This window comes from Myotis davidii, unplaced genomic scaffold (assembly GCF_000327345.1).
Source record: "Myotis davidii unplaced genomic scaffold, ASM32734v1 scaffold461, whole genome shotgun sequence".
Taxonomy (NCBI): domain Eukaryota; kingdom Metazoa; phylum Chordata; class Mammalia; order Chiroptera; family Vespertilionidae; genus Myotis; species Myotis davidii.
In genome coordinates, this window is record NW_006295825.1 from 763,945 (window position 1) to 787,369 (window position 23,425).

A 23,425-nucleotide genomic window follows, 5' to 3' on the forward strand; every position below is an offset into this window, starting at 1 on the left:
AAAAAAGGTATTCCTCAAAGATAATTTAAGCCGAACCAATCTAGGATATTCTCTCTCCATTATTACCCACTTAAACCATCAATTTGTAGTTAAGTAGGCTAAAAGGGAAGAGAATTCTAGTCCTGTAAGTCTAATCCATGCTTTATTGTATTCTAACATTTTCACTATGAGCTGAAACAAGTCAACAAATAATTTCTAAAAACTAATGTTAAACATAAAAATTTAATAATGTAAAATATTCTATAATATTTTTCTAATATATCTATTGATCTGTCAAAATTCCACTGAAAATAACACCCAATACTCTTGATGGCAATGCAAACTGGTCCAATTTTTCTGAAGAACAATCTGCCAATACATAACAAAAGCTATTTAAATTTTTTATGTCCTTTGATTTGGTAATCTCACTTGAAGGATTACATTCCAAGGAAAATGATTAAAAAGAAAAAAAACACAATGTTTATAAAAGTACATATTTGAAATGGCATTTTTTACAATACTGAAAAATTAAACAGCTCAAATGCCCAATAACTGAGGAACACTTAAGCAAACTAGAGTACATCAACCTATATATATAAAAGCCTAATATGCAAAGTGTCCCCTCAGGAGTTCGACTGCTCACTATGACGTGCGCTGACCACCAGGGGGCAACGCAGATTGAAGGCAGGCCCCAGCCAGCAGCCACTAGGGACTTACACACGCACGAATTTCTTGCACTGGGCCTCTAGTATACAATAATTTGCCATAACTATTAAAAATAAGTAGGCTCGGGCAGGTGTGGGCAGGAGGGAGTCAATTGGAAAAACAACAAAAAACAAAGGGACATCTGTAATACTTTCAACAATAAAGACAAATTAAAAAAATAAAAATAAGTAGGCTACATCAATATATAAAAATAATTTTAACTGAAAGAAGCAGAACAGAAAATAGTATGTGCACACTAGGAATATAGCTATGCAAGAATAATAAACAAGATTTACGAGGATTTTAAAGGATTGCAAAGTGATGAAAATAGCTGATGCTTTATGTTCATGAAAGTTTTGTCTTCTGTAAAGGTTTCAAAAGCTGTTTCATAATAAGCAGGATATTTTTTACCCAGGATCAGAGATGTACGGAGCCCAACGAGCTGCTTCCTGCAGCCTTCTGCAGGCCTCTGTGAATGATTATGACAGGGAGCAGAACCCAGTGGGTCTGTAACTAGGTACCCGTGTAGTTGCTGGGGATGGATGCATACTGACTATAAGATACTGACATGCCATTTTTAAGCACAGTTGGAAAATGTAAAAATTTGAGAGCTGTGAAGCTATAGGAAACTAACTCTGCACTTGAAGCTGATTTCAGTCTGGTTCAAACAGAATAAAGAAGATTGAGAATTTTTCATTGTGTGTGGCTTTAGACAGTGCAAAGATTTTTTTTCTCTCTTAATGATGAAACAAACAACAACAAAGGCAAAAGGAAAATGCACAAAATGTCTTTCACCCGACCAAAGTTCTCAGAGAAATCTGACCTGAGCTTCTGAGAAAGGGGCAACCGAAATGTTGTTTTCCACCAGGATGGTTGCAATTTCTCCTTCCAGATCTCCGATTCTTCCTAAAACACGCACAAAATGTCCATTTGGGTACACGGATGTCGACTCCCAGGAATCAATGCGCACAACCACCCTGAAGTCCTGCACCGAAGGAGAGAAAAAACAACCACCACCCATGAGCCCAGCGCCAGGAGGTAAGTGGATCAATTAGAAGCACCAAACAAACAAGAGATAAACCGCATTGAGCTCCAAAAGTAGCCAATTTGCAAATAACGGGTGTGTATTTTTTAAAACAGGTCTTCCTGTTTTACCAAATTTCCACATGGCATATAAATGCCTGGCACAGTGCTTGGGAGGAAGGCATCACCTCTCTACATCAAATAAATGGGCTGGATATTTTAGTTTATTAAAGAAAGGTTATTTTTTAAAAAAGCCTACTAATACATTTTAGTTAACATTTGCAACACAAGGAAATAATTCATTTATGCATAGTCCAAATTAAATTCCAAAACAAAAATCTTAATTTTTTGTGTGTAGGAGTTATTTTATTTCTTAAGTCATCTTCTGGTGGGGAAGAAGGTATCAATGTGATTGACGCCAATGCTCCCCAGTTCTAGCAAACCATGGATAAGGAAAACAGTATTTCCAACTGGCCTCAGGAAGCTGTATAATGCTTCCAGACGTAAAGGTACACAATGCCCAGGTTACTGTCTCATTTAGAAACAGCAAAACGTCAGGCTAATCAAATTGGGTGATGCTTACACTGTTCACCACAGTAAAAGTTTAATTTCTAACTTTCTTGTTTATGCCTTCTCTCTGGTGCTATATTCCTTTATGGATAATCGATTCTGTGAAGTATCACTATATCATCTCTACAGGGCAGTGATCGTATTTCTATATCGCTTGCTAGAAGAAAGCTTGTTAGTGTTGGCACAGTGTATCCATTCAAAGTTTCTGTGTTGGACAGCTGGGTAATGTATGTTCTCTCTGGTTGTCTTACACAGCTCTTTCTAGGACGGTTTCTCTCTGGCCTTCATTCATTAACCAAGGACTATTTAATAGATGGTTCTATATATTTAGAATTTTAAAAAAATGGGATCTCAAATGCCAGATGCTATCAATAATTTATGCCTTCTTCTTCTTCTTTTTTAAAAAAATACATTTTTATTGATTTCAGAGAGGAAGGCAGAGGGGGAGAGAGATAGAAACATCCATGATGAGAGAGAATCATGGATCGGCTGCCTCCTACAAGTGCCCCACTGAGGATCGAGTCCACAACCCGGGCATGTGCCCTTGACCGGAATCGAACCTGGGGCATTTTGGTCCACAGGCTGATGCTCTATCCATTGAGCCAAACCGGCTAGGGCCACAGACTCATTTCTTAACAAAACAAAACAAAACAAAACCTTAAGTGGTGAGATGTCACCTATTTGGACTCAGACAAGTTTAGCAGTAAGTGAGGAAAAAAAGCAGGAAATACAACATCTCATTTTTTTTCAAGCACATCCACACACGTCAAGAGATGCTTAAAATTTGCCTTCCTAGCATTTTATTGTTAATATAGATTTTTAAAAAATTAAAAATATGTATTTGTTGATTTCTGAGAGGGAGAGGGAAAGGGAGAGAGAGATAGAAACATTAGTGATGAGAGAGAATCATCGATCAGCTGCCTCCTGCACATCCCACACTGGGGATGGAGCCTAAAACCCAGGCATGTGCCCTTGACCAGAATTGAACCTGGGACCCTTCAATCTGCAGGCAGATGCTTTATCCACTGAGCCAAACCGGCTAGGGCTAAAAATTTTTTTTAATAACATTGGCAGTATGCCCTTTCTTCTGAGGGGCCTGATGTGACATTTAGAATCCCTTAGTCCCACTTTCTCTTTTGTTCTTACCTTAGTGACCTCAGGTTCAGGTATGTTGGGAAAAGTGAATGATTTTCATTGACTGGGTATTTTTTAAACCCACTCCCTCTACTGGGCATTTTTACTATTTTTCTTGCATTTTCCCACCGGCCAAGATTGCTTGGCTCAACATGATATACAGAAAAGGATACAAATCACTTAAGTCTGATACACAACACTTTTAAACATCACTGACTGAAAAAAACAAGTTTTAGTATTTAAAAATGTTGCCTTTGCCTGGCCAGAGTGGCTCAGTGGTTGAGCATTGACTTATGAACCAGGAGGTTACAGTTTGATTCCCAGTAAGAGCACATGCCCGTTTACGGGTTCAATCCCCAGTGTGGGGTGTGCAGGAGGCAGCCAATCAATGATTCGCTCTCATCATTGATGTTTCTATCTCTCTCTCCCTTCTCCTCTGAAATTAATAAAAATATATTTTTAAAAAGTGCTATCTTTTCTTTTCATAAACATTTATTGAGCCTCTATCAGCAATCATCCTGTGATAGGTACAGGAAATTTAGCAGTATCAAAACAAAGTCCTTGGTTTCCTGGAGTGTACATTGTAGTCTGGGTGTCTGTAGGGCTGGGAAACAGTGAACACAATAAATATATGCGAGATAGTAAAGATTGCTAAGAAAGATATAAGTAGGGTAAGGTGACGCAGAGTAATAAAGGGTCAGAAGTAGCAGTTACTTTAAATAAAGTGACATGTGAGCAGAGACTTGAAGTGAGAAAAGGAGGTGTGAGGGTGTGTGGGGACAGCCTGTTTCCGGTGGTGGAAGGACAAGTTGGTTAACGTGGCAGGAGCAGAATGGTGAAGAGGACAGTGATGGCAGGCAGCCTGCACTGGCAGGACCTTGTAGGCCAGAGTAGGGACTTTGGATTTTATTGAGAGAAACAGGAAGTAGCCATTGGAAAATCTTGAGTGGAGATGTGGCAAGACCTAGATTTTTAAAAGGACCACAGTGACTTCTGTGTGGAGAAAAGACTATCTGGGAGCAAGGGTGGGAGCAGGAGACCAGCGAGGAGGCTGCTGGGGAAATCTCACCAAGGAGTTCTAGTGGACCCAATTAGGAGAGAAGTGGTGGAGGACAGAGTGGCTGAGTTCAGTTGCAGATGCTAGGACTCGCTGACGTGTGAAAGAAAATTCAAGGATGACTCCAGGGTCTTTGGGTTGACCAATGTAAAGTGAACATGCTACTTACGGAGATGGGGAAGACTCAGGGAAGAGCAGGTTTGGGGGTGGAAATAGGGAATTTGTTATTAGGCATGTTAAGTTTGAGATGCCCATTAGACATCCAGGGGAAGATGCCAAATGAACAACCGAGTAGACAAGACTGGAGGCTAAAGGTGTCTGGGCTGGGGATAGAAAGCCAGACTGAACGAGCGCCCCTATGGAGAGCGCGCAGGAGAAAGAGATCCAGAGAGGGGCCAGGTGCATGCAAGAGGACAGACAATAGGCTGAGAGGAACCAGCAAAGGACCTGAGGGGGAGCAACCTGCAGGGGAGGGAAGAACCCAAAGCCAAAGACGAGGATGTGGTCCACAGGCCAACTGCTACCAACAGGCTACATATGCCAAGGACTGCTGGCAACGAGGTCGCTGGTGACTTTGACAAGAGGTCAAGGTTTTCTTTTTAGGGTGGGGGGTGGGGGACGCACCTGAATGTAGTGTCTTTGGGAGAAAATGGGCAGAGAAGACACAGAGAGAATGCAAGTTAACTGTTTCACTGAGTCTCGCCACAAACTGAAGCAGAGAAAAGGGTGGTAGCTGCAGGGGATGTGGGGCTCAGGGGGGTTTTGTTTTTGTTTTAAGATGGGAGATACTGCAGCATATTTGGGTGCTGATGAGAATAAAATAAACCTGCAGAGAGGGGAAGCTGATAATGTAGGAAAAGAGCCGATATCATGTATTAATAATTGCGAAATTTCTGGATTGTTGAGGAGAGGCAAAATAAACATTTCACAAGAAAAACGGGTAACTGTGGGACTTCCAGCTGGCTCACCTGTGGGCATGGGCTCGCTGGGGGACTCCCCTGTGGCCTTGTCATCACTGTCGTTCTCACACAAGGCAACGGTTCTTCCTTTCCATTCGCTTTTAGGAAGCAGTTCCACAACCACCATGTCTCCATGAATCGAGCGGTTTCGAGCCTTCATCCCGTGGATGAGGATGTCGCTAACTAAATCTGTGTTTGGGATAGCACAGAGAAACCCTGTAAAGTCAAGGGGGGTGCCACACCAGGGAGGTGCTTCGAACATAATATATCTGAGGTCTAATCAGCTTTCCTACAAAGAAAAGCCTCCTTCTTTAAAAAAATAGGTCAAACTTCTTTATTTTGTTCCACAGGCTAGGAATGAAGAAACAGAGCCACCATGTCATACTCTATAATGTGCTTTCATAAAGGATCACCTTCAATCATCCTTTAAAATAGGTAACAGTTCCCTACATGAGACCATGTAAGCCTACATTGGGATTCTGTCACACACCTGCAGGGGCCACGCAGCCAGGGCGAGGCCAGCAGGCTGATGAACTATGGATACTGCAGCACTGACGTGTGTGTGTGTATGTGTGTGTGTGTGTGTGTGTGTGTGTGTGTGTGGCGGCGGGCGGGGGAAGGGGGGTGGGGATTCTGATGAGCAAAAGCCCCGAGAAAGCCATTGCGTCTCATTCTCCTTCAGCCCAGCCATGCTCCCTGACAGTCAGGGTTTTCTGCACCTTGTCATTGTATAAGTAGGACGTAGACTCCATCATTCAACTTATTTACATATTTTCTTCATTTTATACCTTTTTAGTGATTCCAATGAGGTAATATAGCACATTGAGGCAATTCAGGGCAATGTCTTAAAATCATGGTCAGGCTGCCTCAGTGGCAGTCTCAGCCCCCCACTCAGCAACTGTTGATCTTGGGCAAGTTACTGTGCTTCCCTGGAATTTAGTTTCCTCACGTGTAGCCTTGTGTATCCTCATGTAGAAAAGGTGGAAAACAATAATACCTATGTTAAGTGTTCAGAAAAGTACCTAGTGTATAGCAACCACTCAATAAAATATTAGCTATTATAATTTTTAAAGTTTCTGACAATAAATTCAGAAATTATCAACAAAAAGTTAGAGAAGAAAAAAAAATCAACTCATGATCCTACACGCCCAGTATACATGGGGATATCTGACATGGCATATACGATGTGACAACTTCAACTTTGCTTTCTTCATTGGGTAGTATCAGAATGAAAAGCTAGTATGGAGATTTATGTAAGGTTTATACTGAACCTGAATCTTTACTGCTGGCTCCTTGAAGTCGCACAAAAGCTTCTATTTGTGCTCTGTGTTTGTTGACGTTCAGAATTCCCTGAAATCATAATAAAAATCAATGTAGAAATTTTTTTCCTGCCTGCTTTACCTCCAAAAGATAAAAACTTAAATTTAAAAAACCTATATAACAATATCCCCATAATACTCTTATAAGGTCCGTGATCCCTTTGTTTTGGACTAATATTCATCACCTCAAGTTTCTTTTCTCCAGAAAATACACCATCATTTTGAACTATTCTTAGCTATACCAAGTGTTGAAAGTGCCAGGATCTATCTTACCTAAGCGATGAGTGGTCTTTAAAAACCTTCTTTCTCAAAGTACTCTCCCAAGAACGTTGTGAAATTTACTCCCAAGTTGGAAGAATTAGTCCTTCTAGGTATATTAATTTAAAATGCCCACACTTAAGGGAAGGAATTCAGTGTTGCATTCTCAAATTTCTGCCCGCATAGAAGTAATCTGAGTAGTTTGTTAAAAATGTAAAATCCGCCGAAACCGGTTTGGCTCAGTGGATAGAGCGTCGGCCTGCGGACTGAAAGGTCCCAGGTTCGATTCAGGTGAAGGGCATGTACCTTGGTTGCGGACACACCCCCAGTGGGAGGTGTGCAGGAGGCAGCTGATCGATGTTTCTCTCTCATCGATGTTTCTAACTCTCTATCTCTCTCCTTTCCTCTCTGTAAAAAAAATCAATAAAATATATTAAAAAAAAATAAAAATGTAAAATCCAAGACAGAACAATTCTGTATCTTGATTGTGGAGGTAGACACACAAATCTAACCATGTGATAAAACTGCACAGAAACACACACACACGAGTACATGCAAAACTTAAAATCTGAATAATTTTATCTGCTTTATTCTCAAGACCCTGAAAGCATATGGGTTTCTAAGTTCTGGGGGGGGTCATAAAGGGCCCTTGAAAGGGGTGAAAAAAATGACAAAGGAGTGAAGAAGCCAAATTTCACAATTTTGCCAAACCTCCAGACCCTGATTCAAAAATACATTCCCTTTCCCAGTGATAGAAGGTGTTTACCAGGTTACTCGTGTGATGCTCAATGTGTAATCCAATTAAGAACATGGCAGAGCAGTTCCAACCAGACAGCCACGCCTACAGGAAGAATGACTCCCAAAGCACCTTAAACATCGCTGGCCTGGGCTTGCTCATACCCACCCATCTTGTTTACAGCCTTTGACATTAGACACCCCTGACAGGAGACAGGAAGAGCACACACTGGCCGGTCCTGCTGCGCACTCCTCATGACCACCTCACCTGGATATAGCGTCCGGACTTAATGCCAGCTTCTAACACTTCCAGGGGAAGGTGTTCGGGGTACTCCTTCCTGTGGCTCTCCTGACTCTCATTCTCTCTTTCCCGCCGAGACTGAAGGATAGAGTCACAAAGCTCGTGGGCGGCTTTTAAATCAGGCCAAAAATTGTCCAGGTAATTCTGCACTCAATGGAGGCACAAGAGAAACATGGTCAGAAGAGAGTAACTCTTCATTATAGTAGCATTATAAAACAATCCCAAACAGGAATGGCCAGCATGCAGTTTTGAAGATGTGTCAAATGAGCATTACCTTCCTAAACCTCATGCTACCAGTTCACTTCCTGCCATCTCATTAACCCCTGAAGCCTTGCCAATGAACCCCAGGGAGGCTGTTCTTCCATGGAACCCTTCCACCTCCCTGATTACTCTGAACTTTCAAATCTCCTTCTCTCTCTCCACAGACAGGCATATACACACCAACAGTCTGCCTGGCATGTCACTGCTGCAGCTAATGGCCTATAATGAATGGATAGAAAAAGCTCCTATCTTCTTTTTTTAATACCCTGCAATGTTTGGAATTTATAAGAAACTTAAGAACATAAACATGGCAAGAAGTAAAGTGCATAAGAAAATGTCTCCCTGCCCTCAATCCACTGGCAATGTCAAATGAGCAGAGAGCGGGGAAAGTCAAGTGAGCAAAGTACTGGTATTCTTTGGTGTTAGGCTTTCCCTCACTTCATAAGCTCCCAGAAGACTGAGCCTTCTTCTCAGACTGTCCACAGATGTAGTAACACTCCTCATGTAAATGATACTTGAAGTTGCCATTAGTGTGATGACCTGGTATGAACATAACTCTGAAGCAAGTGGCCAGAGTCCCCACCGATATTACCAAATATCATTGAACATCTTGGCGTAGTTCTTTCAGAAAGGCCCTGGACAAAACCCCAAGGTGATCACGCACAAGAGGACGGTGTGGTGGGTGAGGTTAGCTGTGTTAGTTCTACTCTGTGTGTCCAGGGAACACTCCCTCAAATGGCCGACTCTCACTAAACAAAATCAAATTTTGATAGGATTTTTAATTCAACTTAAAAAAATATTTATTGATTTCAGAGAAGAAGGGAGAGGGAGAGAAGAGGGAGGGAGAGAGAGAGAGAGAGAGAGAGAGAGAGAGAGAGAGAGAGAGAGAGAAGAGAGAGAGAGAGAGGGAAAGATAGAAACATCAATGATCAGAGAGAATCATTGATTGGCTGCCTCTTGCAGGTCCCACACTGGGGATCGATCCAGCAATCCGGGCATGTGCCCTGGCTGGGAATCAAATCTCTTGGATTATAGGGTAATGCTGAGCAACACCGGCTGGGCATTAATTCAACTTTAAGTCTAAGGTAGGATCTAGCATTCTCTTTCTGTGCTTAAAAAGAAAATAAATGATCCTTGTTAACTCTAGCTTTTCTCCCACTAATTTCAGGGTCCTGTTCAAACTACTTCCTTTCTTACCCTAGTCCTCCCAGAAGTTCTTTCTGTGCTAACATTGGTACCCCAATTCTGTGGTCACTTATCATTTATTAGCACCAAGAATTAGTCTCTGCTAAAAAAAAGCAACTGTTGCACATCATGAGTATGAGCCTCAGATACCAAAGGTTTGGTAAAAGCTGGGTTTGGTTCTTCCTAAGGCGAATAGGAAATGTTTACTTAGGATTAGTGGCAGTTGCTCTTGTGGTGCAGCTGGGTAAGGTGGAAAACATAATTCAGAAAATTGTGTGAGAGGGGTCAGGAAAGACACCAGAAGTTACAGGAGCCTTGGTAAAAGTTGTCTGCTTAAGTATGTGTGTGTTTAAATTTATGCATTTTTATTTAACAAATAACTTCAGTAAACAGCACTGTAAAGTGAACTGTTAAAAGACATTTAAAACAAGAATGTGAGTGGTATGAAACAAAATGGGCAACTCGGTGAGAAGTGAATATACAGTGGTCTGTTTTAGTGCTAATTGAAAATAAGGCTTGCTTAAGTGATAGCTGTTGCATAAGCCACAGTACAACTTAACATGTTCATTGACAAAACAAATAAATGTTTTATAGCTAAAACATCAAGGAAAAAGTACTGATAAAAAAGTCTGCCTGGTCAATCTGGCTCAGTGGTTGAGGGTCAACCTATGAATCAGGAGGACATGGTTGACTTCTGGTCAGGGCACGTGCCCAGGTACCTGAGTGCCTGGGTTGCGGGCTCGATCCCCAGTAGGGGGCATTCAGAAGGCAGCCCATTGGTGATTCTTTCTCATCATTGATGCTTCTGTCTTTCTCTCCCTCTCCCTTCCTCTCTGAAATCAATTAAAATATATCTACACTAATAAAAGAGAAATATGTAAATTGGTCATCTGCTATGCCCACCAGCCAATCAGGATGAGCATGCAAATCAACCCAACAAAGATGGTGGGTTAATTTGCATACACAGGCATGGAGTGAAGACTGAAGACGACTGAAGACTGAAGAGGCTTGGCTTCTCTGCTGCGGCCAGACCAAAGGCCTGGGTCCCAGGTGCCGGAGGAAAACCGGTGCCGGCAGCCAGGGGAAGGAAGGAAGGCTATTGCGTGAATATTCGCACAATGGGCCTCTAGTTTAAAAATAAAAGTCTTACTCCTAAATTGCAAAAAAAACAACAACAACCCCACACATGAATCTAAACTAAATTGTAACTAATTACATTAAATGATTAGAAGTGATTTTATTTTATTTTTTTATTTACTTTTTTTTTAGAAGTGATTTTAAAAAAAGCAACAGGCTTTAAACAAAAGAAAATGAATAAAATAAAATAAATTCATCCAAAGGTCTCCAATTCAGCAAATTCTATATAAATTAAGGACTTTATGTAAATCAATAAATTTTGCAGAAAAATTTACAGTACTTTTATCCAAGGTTTGAATTTATAAAGAGAAGGCATAAAAGTTACCAAGATTAACTTTTACTATGATAAACCACCTATTCCAGAGGGTTTATCGCCTTCGCTCTTCCCCATCTAACTTCAAGTCCCCACAGAAAATTCTGGGCTTCCTTCACACATGATCTTCACAGTATCTCCATTCTCCTGTTATCATTCACTTCTATGAAGCCCTCGTCACAGAGGAGTTTGCTTAGGAGATGCTATACAAAATAAAACTGTACTATACCACTGAACTACAAAGAAAAGCAATTTTCACAAAAAGCAGAAAAATGTAATTTTAGTCAACTGTCCTCTGTAGGAACAAGACATGATGTATTGCAACAGAAAAAATAAGTGACACGGCCATTAATATCCAGTGCCCTGGAATTCACTGGCACGCCAGAACACTTTTTATAGTGGGGCCAAGAGAATTCTATTGGCAAATCTTTAGCAATACACACACCTTGAAACACTTATAGAATCTACAATTTGAAATCCAACTAGACTTTCTGTAAACTGACAGGGGTAATGGAGGGCCTCATTCTAGTCTCTCAATCAAAAAAAGATATCAACCATTGGAACTTGATTGACCAACTGGGCAGACAGAAGAGACAAGTAATCAACGGAGAGATTAATACTCATCCTACTGTCCCAAAAGGTACCTACGAAATAGGAGAACTGTGTTGCTAAGACGGCCCAAGAACCTGTCACCGAGAATGCTGCTCCTTCCTGTGATCTGTACACCAAACTGATCCAACAGCCCTCATATAAACAATATCATGTCTCACCCCTTCCTTCAGTCTCTCAACCCCCATGCATATTCATAAGTGGGGCAGAGTGAAGAAACTAGACTGGCCTTTAAAACTGTTTTATGTGTATTCAGAGGAATTATTTGGGAGGCAGTAAAGCATGATAGTTAAGAGCTTTGGAATAAAGACTGCCTGGGTTCTAATCCCAGTTCTACCACTTTCTACCCATGTGACCTTGGGCAAGTTGCTTAGCCTTTCTGTGCTTTAGTTTTCTTCCTCACCAATAAAATGGGGATGATAACACGTACCTCCCTGGGTTATTGCCAGAATTAAATGAAGTAATACACTTAGAACAGTGTGTGGCATAGATATGTCGGCTATTGCTAGTTGGTGGAACTATGTAAAATCGCCATTTTGTAGGTCACAACAACAGAACAGTGGCAATTTTATAAGATTCAACCTATTATCATCATCATCATCACTAATATTGTTATTGCTGAAACTACATAAGTTTCTGTCAACAGGGGCTTGTTGGACTGAGGTCTCGGATGCTGTAGGCCTTAGTCACAGGTAGTTTGCCCAGATTTGCAAAAGTCAAGATTAATTAGCTGGGGAGTAATGAAGATATGGAACTTCTTCAAGTCTTCCTTCATTCTTTATTTTCCCTTTCCTATATTGCCAAAGGGATCTAGAGTGCTCTGGGAACTACTTAGGAAATGAACACACACACACACACACACACACCAGCTGGAAATACCTTGAAAGAAATCACAAACACTCCTTCTGTTTCACTTCCATACTGTGGAACAGCCTCTTCATCTTCCGTCACCATAATGACGGGCATCCTGTCCTGGCAGTGGTGATAGTACCAAACGGCTGCATTGTATATGCTCCTAGAAAAGCAAAGGGCAGGTGAGCCCTCAAACACAAGCTCTTACTCAGAATTTTATATCTTACTTTCGATCTGCTATCCTTTGGTTTATACAGCGAACTATCCACTCAACAAACACTTCCTGAGCACCATTATAAATACACCCCGGGTTGGGTACTCTGGGGGACACAAAGATGAATCAAAAAGTGCTTGTCATCTCTTTTCCCTACGACATCCAACCACCACTCCAATCTCTTTCATTTCTTCATACGGCCTAAATCCTATGAGGTTCTGCCATCTGCTAACACTTCTTAATCAGAGGGCTGAGTGACACAGCACCACATGGATGACAAGCTATGTGAGGCTTAAACGATAAACCAAGCCCCGGCTGGGTGGCTCAGTTGCTTGGAGCGACCTCCCATACACCAAAAGGTTACGGGTTTGGTTCCGGATCAGGACACATACCTCGGTTGCAGGTTCAATTCGGGTCAGGGCGGATATGGGCGCCAACAGATGGATGTTTCTCTCTCCCCCTTCCCTTCTCTCTAAAAATAAATGAAAAAGCATATCCTAAAAAGCTAAAGGGGGCACTAACTCAAAGCCCTAGCCTCCGACCTTCGAGGTAACTTCTTAGGTACATGCTCCTCAGCTTCTCAGAGGATCCCAGCAGGACGGAGCCTCGGTCTCCGCAGCATTAACATCCTTTCCTGTGTTCCCTCCTCTGTCTCACTCTCCCTACGTCCTCAGTCCTGCTTATGGGAATTGCCTCAGAAGTAAACAACTCACACCAAGTCCTTGCTTCAGGCTCTGCTTTTAGGTGGATCTAAACTATGACACAGGTCTTCCTGAAACAGATCTACTGGAATTAACCTGCCAGTTTCAGCTTAATAAGACTGGCTGGGATAATAGAGCTATGCCAGAAAAACTGAGATCTTAGCTTAAGAGTAGGACTCCCCGTCTTCCCACACACAAGCATTAAAGTGATGATGTTTGGATCACTGGAATGACCCTGCTAGCTATTAAGGTCTGGGGCAAACTTACTCTGGGTATAACCTCCCTAATTGTAACTTCTAAAATAGATCAATTAGGTATTCAACTGACATATCTAAAATATTGACATGGTAAGCAGTTCAACATTAATCATGGTTCCAGAATAATTGTTGATTTTAGCATACCGCTTAATGCCCAAATAGCCAATGACAAAGAAATTACAGAAGATCATATGAACACTCACAGCAATTCAGTGCCATACCTGGTCTGCCACTTTTCCATGGATTCTCCTCTTTCCCGAGGGAGATAGCAGTATTGCTGGAATTCATTAGCAAAGAGAACGCAATCATGACGCGCATCCTTCAGGAGGTTTCGCAATTTATTATACTGTCTGTGACACAGAGGAGAAAAATAAATCTAACATAGCAGGTACTCATCTACTGCCAGCTCTTGCTAAGGATCAAAAAAGATGAGGCAGTTTAGAGAAAAAGATGGATCATTTAAAACCTGAGAACCATTTATTTAATATTGGCCTTAGTGTGCACAGTATCATTGGGCTGCTCTTTCTCAATTTCTGTCTGCTAGAATGTGCCTGGGCAGGGCCTCATTAATTAGTCTGTGGATCAATCCAGCCCCTCTAGACCTCTTCCTCCTTCTGGGACTTCTGGCCATTTATTATGTAATTACATGACGCTGCCCCACAGAGCCCCCACTTCAAAGGCTCACGGAGGGCACAGCGGCCAGCAGGCTTTTGCACTTTACTTTTGTACCTCACTTTGTTCTCTAAGTGGCATTAGGCATTAGGCATTAGTACCTTTTGCTTTTTGCTGGCAGCCCTAGAAAACTAGGTATGGGAATTTATCTGTAAATTTTATTTATGCAGCCACGTCATTTACATGAGTGAGGCCAGCTTCACCTGTCAGAGAACTAACAGAGAGTTTTAAGGTTTCTCATCAGGAGATCCTTCCAACGTTAGTCCAAGTCACAAATCAAATATGAGGTCTTATACGGGTCAATTTCTGAGAAGGTGCTTTTCAATAGTCGGGGTAATGTGGACTACAGAATATTTAGTTATTTCTCAGGAAGACAATGTTTATTTAAAAAGAGATTGATATTAAACCAGATATTAAATTAACATAAAAATTATCCAAGGTCGATGACTTGTTATTATTTAGTATAATAAAATTTGTGCCCTTCCATTCCCACCACCAGGTTGCCACCATGGGTTTTTAAGAAATTAGTCTTTTCATGAAAGCAAAGGCAGAACTCTCCAAATAAATGCTAACCACCATTATCTGCATGGCCTCAACATTTCATTAGAAAACAAGAAACACTGATTTTCTTTTCTTAGTAATCGAAAACTGAGCCAACATAAAAAACATTATTTGAATCATCAAATAATACAACTTATAATTCCCTAATAAACAAAGGGATTGATTTTCACTTCTGTGGATGGCAGCTTTCCTTAACAGATCCCACTGTGCAGAAAAAGCTGCCCCACCCCAAAATGCCTAGAACCCACTAAATCGGTAATTTTCCCATGTTCACAGATACACTGAAAATCATTTTTAAAATCTCTTAGATTATGCACAGAAGAGTCTACACCACCTGTCAACAGTGATCATCCCTGCAGACCGGTGAGGCCAAGACTTTTACTTTCTGCTTTACACATTTCTGTCATGCATGAATTTTTTCAAATCAGCATTTATTTGTTAAGCAATAAGAAATATTTTAGAAGAGGCTTCATAAACATCTACAATTTATTATTTCAGAGGAAACACCAAAAACATACTGCCCATTTTTCCTGATCATATCCTCCATAGTTTGTGTTCCCTTTATCTACCGTCACATTTTATACACTCCCAATAAAGCACCTGAACTTAGTGCAATTATTTGTTTACAAATCATCCCCCTTATTCAACATCCTTCTTCCAGCAAATTTTTGCTGCACTCTTCCATGTGCCAAGTCTTTTGCTCCACTGCATGCCCTCAGGCGTCTCCACCCAGACATCTCACTGCTGTCCTTTGTCTGAAGCAGTCCTGCTCATGGTAAACACAACAGAACCACCCCTTCCTCAAAAAAAAAATGAAATGAAATAAAATAAAATAAAAATAAAAACGAGAACTACCAAAAGACCCAGCAATCCCACTTCTGGGTCGAGACCCCCAAGAATTGAAAGCAGGGTCTCAAAAGATATTAGTACACCCCTGTGCAGAGCAGCATTACTCACAATAGCCCAAAACTGGAAGCAACCTAAGTGTCCTTTGCCAGGTAAATGGAAAAACCAGAAGGTGCTATATATCTGTATGTACCATGGGATATCATTCACCCTTAAAAAGGAAGTTCTGGTACATGCTATAACATGGATAAAACTTGAAGACATGATGCCGAGTGAAGTAAGCCTGGCACAGAAGTGCTGTATGCGTCTGCGTATATGAATTTCCCTGAGTAGTCAACTTACAGACAGGAAGTAGAATGGTGGTTGCCAGGGGATGGGGAAGGGAAGAGTTGGAAGTTAGTGACTAATGGGGGTAGAGTTTCAGTCTGGGAAGATGAAATAAGTTCTGGAGATTGGTGGATAACAGGAAAGCACTCAATGTCACTGAACTGTACACTTTTAAATGGCAAATGTTATGTTATATATAATTGACCACAATTTTAAAAAATAGCTATACTAATTGGTAAAACAAAATAAAACAAAAAACAGAACTGCCCATTTTAGTGGGACAAGTGCCATGAAAGGCAAAGTTTGGGGTGTGACAAGAACATGAGAGGGATGGGGAAGGCATCTGGGAGGAGGCAACACTTGAGTCCTGAAGGATGAATGGAAGTTAGCCAGACCAAGGGCCCAAGGGAGGAGAGAGGGTACAGATGCTCAAGACAGCAGACAGTCTGGTTCATCTTTGTATCTTCAGTGCTCAATCCAAAATAGGTGCTCAATAAACGTTTTCCAAATGAATCAATGAACTCACAACCTTTGTGACAACAGTGATCCAATACAAGATATTCCTCAGAAGAAACTGACATTTTCAGAACCCAGTTACTCTTTTGCTAGGCTTCCTACACAACACAGCATTTGTTTGGCCACTGCATTTTTGACCCAGGTGTTCTCAAATCCTGTCCTTCCCAAATACTGATGTTCTTGTTCTATAAGCCAGATCCAGGGGGTTTAGCACCAAATGAGAAGAAAGATAATTCTTCCTAATGTTTAGAAAATTACATAACTTAAAAAAGAATTTTCTCAATTTTAAGTTTCATCCCCTTATATTTTCCTTAGATTTTGAGTGTGCTTCCATTTGTCAACTACCTATCAGCTGGATAAAACAAACAAATGGCATAAGACTATTAACGGGGAAAGCAGGAAAGAAACAGGGAATCAGTCTGAGTGTGACATTTGGGTTTTCTTGTAGGCATGGGGGCTCATGGTTATAATTTAATAGTGCACACATACAATACAGTCATTTTTTTTGCTAGTCAGGGTTGGCAGTGCACATTATACTAGTAGAATTGAGAAACTCGCATGGAACCAGCAAAGAACATCCATGGTGCCTTGAACAAGTTTGGCCTGAATGATCAGAGAATAATAGTTTTAGACAGTGAAGTACAATTAAATTATCTTAAGTTTTAAAAATTCCAGTCTTACAGAAAACCCCTGGTTTCCCTGGACTGGCTTCAGTGTTTTCCAAATCTCTATTATCAAAAACATTTCAAACAATTTCTTAGTGGGGCTGAACTTACCTTCTTTAAATTGATTTTTTTTTTACTATTTTTATTCAAGGTGATCTCACAGATGCAACATCCCTTCACCCCATCCCCCTGCTGACTATACTCTCTGGGGATTAGAAGTGGGTGTCCCACAATCAGTGGGGAAGTGAGTTGTGCATTCAGCATTGTGTTACTTCAACCAGTTTCCCCAGAACCTTGGTAGGGTCTAGTAGACTTACTTTCAAAGGTCCTTGAGTTTTCTACAAGAATTTTATGTTTCCATTTATATTAGGTGATACTCTTAAAACATTTCTAACAGAGTATCTTTTGGACCAGCTGAATGACTGCCTTCTAACTGCAGTACCCTCTGCGGTCAGCGCCTGCCCTCCTGGCAGCCTCAGACACTTCAAACTCAAGACCTCTCTCTGCCCCTCCCCCTTAGACCTCCTGGGTGCATCCTCGCTCCATCCACTTACATAAGCCAGAAAGCTTAGCGTTATCCTTGACACCACCTTCTTCCTCACCTCACTTACCTAAATCCATACTAAGTTCTACAGGTTTTTTTTTAAAAAAGTAACAGCTTTATTGAGATATAATTCACATACCATAAAATTCACCCTTTAAAATGTTCATTTCAATGGTTTTTAGTATAGTCACTGAGTTATGTAACCATGCCCACGATCTAATTCCAGAACATTTCATCACCTTCAAAAGAAAAATACCCATTAAGCAGTCATTCTCCATTTCCCCTGACACCCAACCCCTGGCAACCTAACTAATCTACTTTCTGTTTCTTGGATTTACCTATTCTGACATTTTATATAAGTAGAATCATACACTATATAATTTTTCTGTGTGGTTAGTTTCTTTCACTTAGAATAATATTTTCATGGTTCATCTAGTTGTGGCATGTACCAGTTCTTCATCCCTTTTTATGGCTGACTAATATTTCTTTGCATGAATAAACCACATTTTATGTAACCATTCAGCAACTGATAGACATTGGGTTTTTCCATTTTTTTTGGGCTAATATAAGGAGAGCTGCTATGAACATTCATGTACAAGTTTTTGCGTGGACATATTTTCAATTCTCTTGGTCACATACTTAGGAAGTTCTATAGATTTTACCTACTAAATAGCTATTTGAAATGTCTATTTCTCTCCATCTCTAAGCTATCAACATCTCTTGTCTGAACTAAAGCAACAGCCTCCTGTCTTCTGCCTGCCTTTTCTCCACTGGCCCAGGCATCTTTTCAAAACAGCAATCTAATTATGTCATTTCACCCTGCTTAAGACCTTTCACTGACATCCCTGAGGCCCTGAGGTCTACCATCCAATCCAGGGCCTTCTTTATGTTCCTTGAGCAGCATTCCCTTCCCTATGACCTTGCACAGCAGTTTCCTCACCTGGGAAGCTTTTCTCTGGTTTATACCCACTCATCCCTCAGAGCTCAGTAGAGGCACCGCCCTCAGGAAAGCCTTTCCCGTCTCCCTGATGACTTCTGGCTCTCCTGGAGCCTTGTACCTGGCCTTCAATGCACCTGTCACAGCTGCAGTTCTCCATCTGTTTACCTGATACTGCCTGTTCCCCTCAAGACCATCTCTACTTTTGTTCACTACTGTGTCCAGTGCTGGCAGTTTCTGGAACCTATAGTCTTTCAATAAAGATTTGTTGAATAAAAAAACAAACACCTGTGAATGAATGTGGTCAACAAGACAGCCTTACAGAGTTATCAAGAAACCCCATTAAATAATCATTTGAGGATTGTTAGATGGCACAATGTGTGATTATCCTGAACAATCAAAACCTTAACTTTTCATACTGTTCTGTATAATATACTAATGAGACCAGGCCATTTTTCCGCATCAATATTATTTAAATAAAAAAAACCCAAAGTCATATTAAATACAGGAGCAGATTAGAGCTATGTCTCTCTCCAACTCTGGTAATTTCACTTCAGTAAATTAATGTCATCTGTCACATTAAATTAATGTTCATTTGCAGTTTTCTGATTTTACAGTTTTGTTTATTGAATTTGAAGGTTTGAGTTTTTGTTTTGTTTTCTTAATCCTCGCCCTAGCATATTTTTCCATTGATTTTTAGGGAGAGTGGAAGAGAGAGGGAAAGACAGAGAGAAATACATCAATTGGTTGCCTCCTGCACAAGCCGACCAGGGAGGGCCTGGGCCAGGGAGGCGCCTGCAACCAAGGTATGTGCTCTAGACCAGAATCAAACCCATGACCTTTTGGTCCACAGGCAGATGCTCTATCCACTGAGCCAAACTGGCTAGGGCTCTATTTGGTCTTAGTGTTGTATTAAGTACTTAAGCATGAGGACTTACACCTAGATTTATGTTTAAAGATATTTAAATAGTCATACAACAAAATAATTTAAATTAACACTGTGTGTCCATGAGAAATGTTTTCTTTTAGAAACAAAGTCAGTGATATTACTCATGTTGAGTAACACTGATGTATTGGATAGGGATAGATCCTCTTAGATCCTCTTCGACTATAATAGTCCATGATTCCTATCTTATGATATATATTGAGGAACTAGGCACGAACTATTGAGACTCTGAAGCTATACAGAAGAAATCAGAAAGGGGGGGTCAAAAGGAGAAAGCAAGGCATCCTTAAACTAGACACTAGACCAGAGCAGGACTTTTATTTTATTTTTTGTTAATCCTCACCCGAGGATATTTTCCATTGATTTTTTTTTTTTTTAATAGAGTAGAAGGGAGGGGGAGAGACAGAGAGAGAACACACTGACTGGTTGCCTCCCGCATGCACCCCCTGGGCCCGGGATCAAGCCTGCAACTGAGGCACCTGTTCTTGACTGGAATCCACCCAGGACTCTTTAGTCTGCAGGCTGACACTCTAACTGTTAGGTTTGATGGAGCAATTGAGTTGATGCCCTTCCCCCAGGAACTGGCTTTTCAGGTCATTTCACTATGGACATTCTCTTTGCTGAGACCACTTTACACTTGCAGTGACCACATGCCATTCTCTCCCCTCGGGGTATGCATAAAGAAGTCTCCACCCAGAAAAATCCCGCCAAAAGTCCTTTAAAAGCCGCTGACTCCCCTCACTGGTGCTGGAGCCATCCAGGCTCAGCCACCTGCTGTGCGGATGATCAAATAAATTTGTAATCCCTCACTACTTTGGCCTGGTGCATTCCTCCTTCGGAGACCTAACACTAGCCACTGAGCCAAACCGGCTCTAGCCAGAGCAGGTATTTTTAATTGACAAAGCTTTCCTAAGCAATACTGTTCCTAAAAGCATATAAAAAATTATTTACTAGCATCTTAAAAATTCCCAAGGAAGAACAGAAAAACAAAACAAAATGTTTCCCAACATTAAATGAACAAACACCACAGAGCTTCTGTTAGGCCACATTTGGTTAAATATAAAAAGTCAAATGACTTACACTTTTGTACAATACACTAATGAAACAGGCCATTTTGAACACTTATGAATGCCAGATTAATAAAGCAAACTCCTGGATGTTATCTATTCAACAGCTATCATCAATTCTAAAGTTAGCTTTCAACATACGACACTTTCTAGGGCTTAGGTCATTTAGCTATGTCAATCTGCACACACCAGCTGGTTGCTTAACAGGTAAACAAAGCACTAAGTCCCAAACTTGCTGATTCCTTTCCTGCCTCTTTTTTCTCGACATCAATCATGTTCATTATCCCTCCTTTAAGACCAGTCTCTAACCCCTTCAGAGGACTTTGTAGCTTAATCCCCACACCCCATATATACTTCTGCACTTCGTATAATCCACATTAAATTATCCCACCTGTGTCTAAGGTGTGTCATAATTACCTTCTTGCTTCTTGCATCCGACCCCAACAAGACAATAGGTCTGTTGAGAAAGGAACTAAGACTTTGTACTACTCCAGAAGGCCTGAAACTAGGGGCTCAAAAAGTGCTTACCAAATGGGAAAACCAGGATGTTATCTTATGGCCTACTTCATAACTCATCTTTTGTTTTCACATTTAGTATATTCATAGACATGGTAAAGTGATAGAAAAACCAATAGTTTTTCATCAAGTTAACTACTTTTGAAATGTTCAGGAGAAAAGACATTTAAATCCCAATTCTTTGTTTTTTAATGTCCCAGCAATTGGTTTTAAAAACAATCCTTAATATTAAAAATATTTTAGAAAACAGAAGCTGAAAAGGCTCTGCAGTGTGTTAGCAATCTGAATGATAACAACAAATTGATTTTAGTAGCAGAAATTGAAATACGACACCTAGAGCAGCATTTAAATCTGAATGTGTATAAACATCTATATCTTTCTGTCTGAACAAAATCAACTTCAAGCTCATTTAAAAATATTCTGTCTGAAAAACCTGCACACAATCTAGTTAATGCATATTTTTTGGAACTGAGCATATAATAAGGACAACTTATCATTTTCATATACAAATAAACACAGTTCATCTTTTACGACCAAGATCTGAAGAAACTACAACATTTAAAAAAGAATAAATGCATAGTTTCTGCTTTTTAAATGACTTGGGCTGTTAAGAGTCTGGATATATAGTTTGTAATACTGTATGCTGTTTCCATACAGCATGAGGCTTCAAGTTCAAATCATAAATCTTTTCCCAATGTTAAGTGAAACAAAACCAATTTTTGAGCATTTGTTTAAAAGGTACAAGGCAAGCATTTTAGACTGATTTTAATAAAAAAATCCTTTGTTTAGCAAATACAATTACTATGGTTGGTAGTTATACTAGTAACCTAAAAATAAAACAAGTTATTTCTGATTTCATTGAATAAATCACTACAAATACGATTTGTATCTACCATAACGGAGTCTAAAATTTAAAAGTAAAGTACTTTTCTCCAAGGGAATAAAAAGTAAGCATCTGAAACAATAGATCTATAAATAAGAAGATTAAATAATGTGCGTTATCAACAAGAAATAAGCAATAACTGCTATAAAATGTAAACCAAAAGCCAAGAATCTTAAATACCCAATACTGGGGACACTGTAGCTTATTGATCTACAGTCAGATCTTTTGGACAGATGTTGAAGCAGAAATATAAAATAATGTTATTGCATTCCTACCAGCAAAGAGAATACTAAATTAGTTCAAAAAATATTTTCTGACAAAATAATAAATGCATCCCCTCCCCCTGCAACAAAGGATCTTTTCTAAAAAAAAAAAAAGGTGTGTGTGTGTGGGTGCATCAACGCCATAAATAAATAATGCAAAACAGGTACCTCCGGCCTCTTTGATGCTGCACAGCTTGACAAGCTGTTTGCATGAAAATAATTCCCTTTAATTCAGGAAACTCAAGGATCTCGAGGTAATCTTGAACAACTTTCCAATCGGGGATCATGTAATGAGTCACATCACCAGACAAGAGTTTCCCCTCTGAAACATAATTCAAAAGGTAAGAGATTAGACAACACTTGCAAACCTGGTTTATTACTATTTCAATGTCATGGTGCCCTCCTGTGCAAAATAACTTCCAACCTTAACTACGCTGTGAAGTTTTTAAAGGACAAGACAAATGTGCTTCGGTAGAGGCCCAACATTCAGGTAAATTCAGCACCTTCATTTTTCTGAAGCGGTGATAAATAAAAGTTCAGTGTGGTTTACAGTGTTGCCAGTGGAGGAGGGGATAACTGATTTTTTTTTTTTTTTTTAAAAAGGGCACATCTTCAACACAACCTGAATATTTGTGTTAACTCGGGAGAACCTCACATTTAAACGAGGCACTTGTTTGAATGTTAGCCACTTGTTTCTGTCCAGCAATTCCAAGTCGGTACTGTCTCCAGTTTGTGAACATGCGCAGAAGTCTCCAAGGTCCCGAAAAGATGCTCAGGGCACGCGAGGGCGGGGGCAGGGTGCCCGCCGGGACCGTGTCAGGGAGCTGGGGAGACCAGCGGTAACCGAAATGTTCACCTTAACCATCAATTCCCAATCAAGCTAAGGACTCCAAATAGTCGTTGAAAAGGCCCCAGAGGGAAGGGGACCAGCAAGTAACCTTCTGCGTCCCCTGGGCCAGTGCGGGAAGGTCTAGTGCACTGCGGTCCCCAGTCCAACTCCCCCTGACCTTCCCGTTCACCGGGGCGCACATCGCTCACTGACCCCAGGTGAAGAGGGCGCTCTCTCCCCGGGATAAACGCCCGAGGCATCGGCGCTGGGGCCAGAGAACGTGT

The 23,425-nt window shown here is 40.7% G+C and overlaps 1 protein-coding gene across 1 annotated transcript in view; it reads right to left on the reverse strand.

Annotated features, from left to right (window-relative positions):
* The window catches only part of DIS3L (DIS3 like exosome 3'-5' exoribonuclease), a 33,206-nt gene extending 9,787 nt beyond the window's left edge, over positions 1-23,419 (reverse strand). The window contains exons 1-9 of the mRNA XM_006770822.2: positions 23,355-23,419; positions 22,481-22,634; positions 13,791-13,919; positions 12,425-12,560; positions 8,008-8,184; positions 6,699-6,777; positions 5,437-5,616; positions 4,638-4,651; positions 1,508-1,669 (exon numbers count right to left, since the gene is read on the reverse strand). Coding sequence (XP_006770885.1) covers positions 1,508-1,669; positions 4,638-4,651; positions 5,437-5,616; positions 6,699-6,777; positions 8,008-8,184; positions 12,425-12,560; positions 13,791-13,919; positions 22,481-22,599 — 996 coding nt within the window. The 5' untranslated portion in view covers positions 22,600-22,634; positions 23,355-23,419. The remainder of the gene's footprint in view (positions 1-1,507; positions 1,670-4,637; positions 4,652-5,436; positions 5,617-6,698; positions 6,778-8,007; positions 8,185-12,424; positions 12,561-13,790; positions 13,920-22,480; positions 22,635-23,354) is intronic.
* Positions 23,420-23,425: the final 6 nt, after the last annotated feature.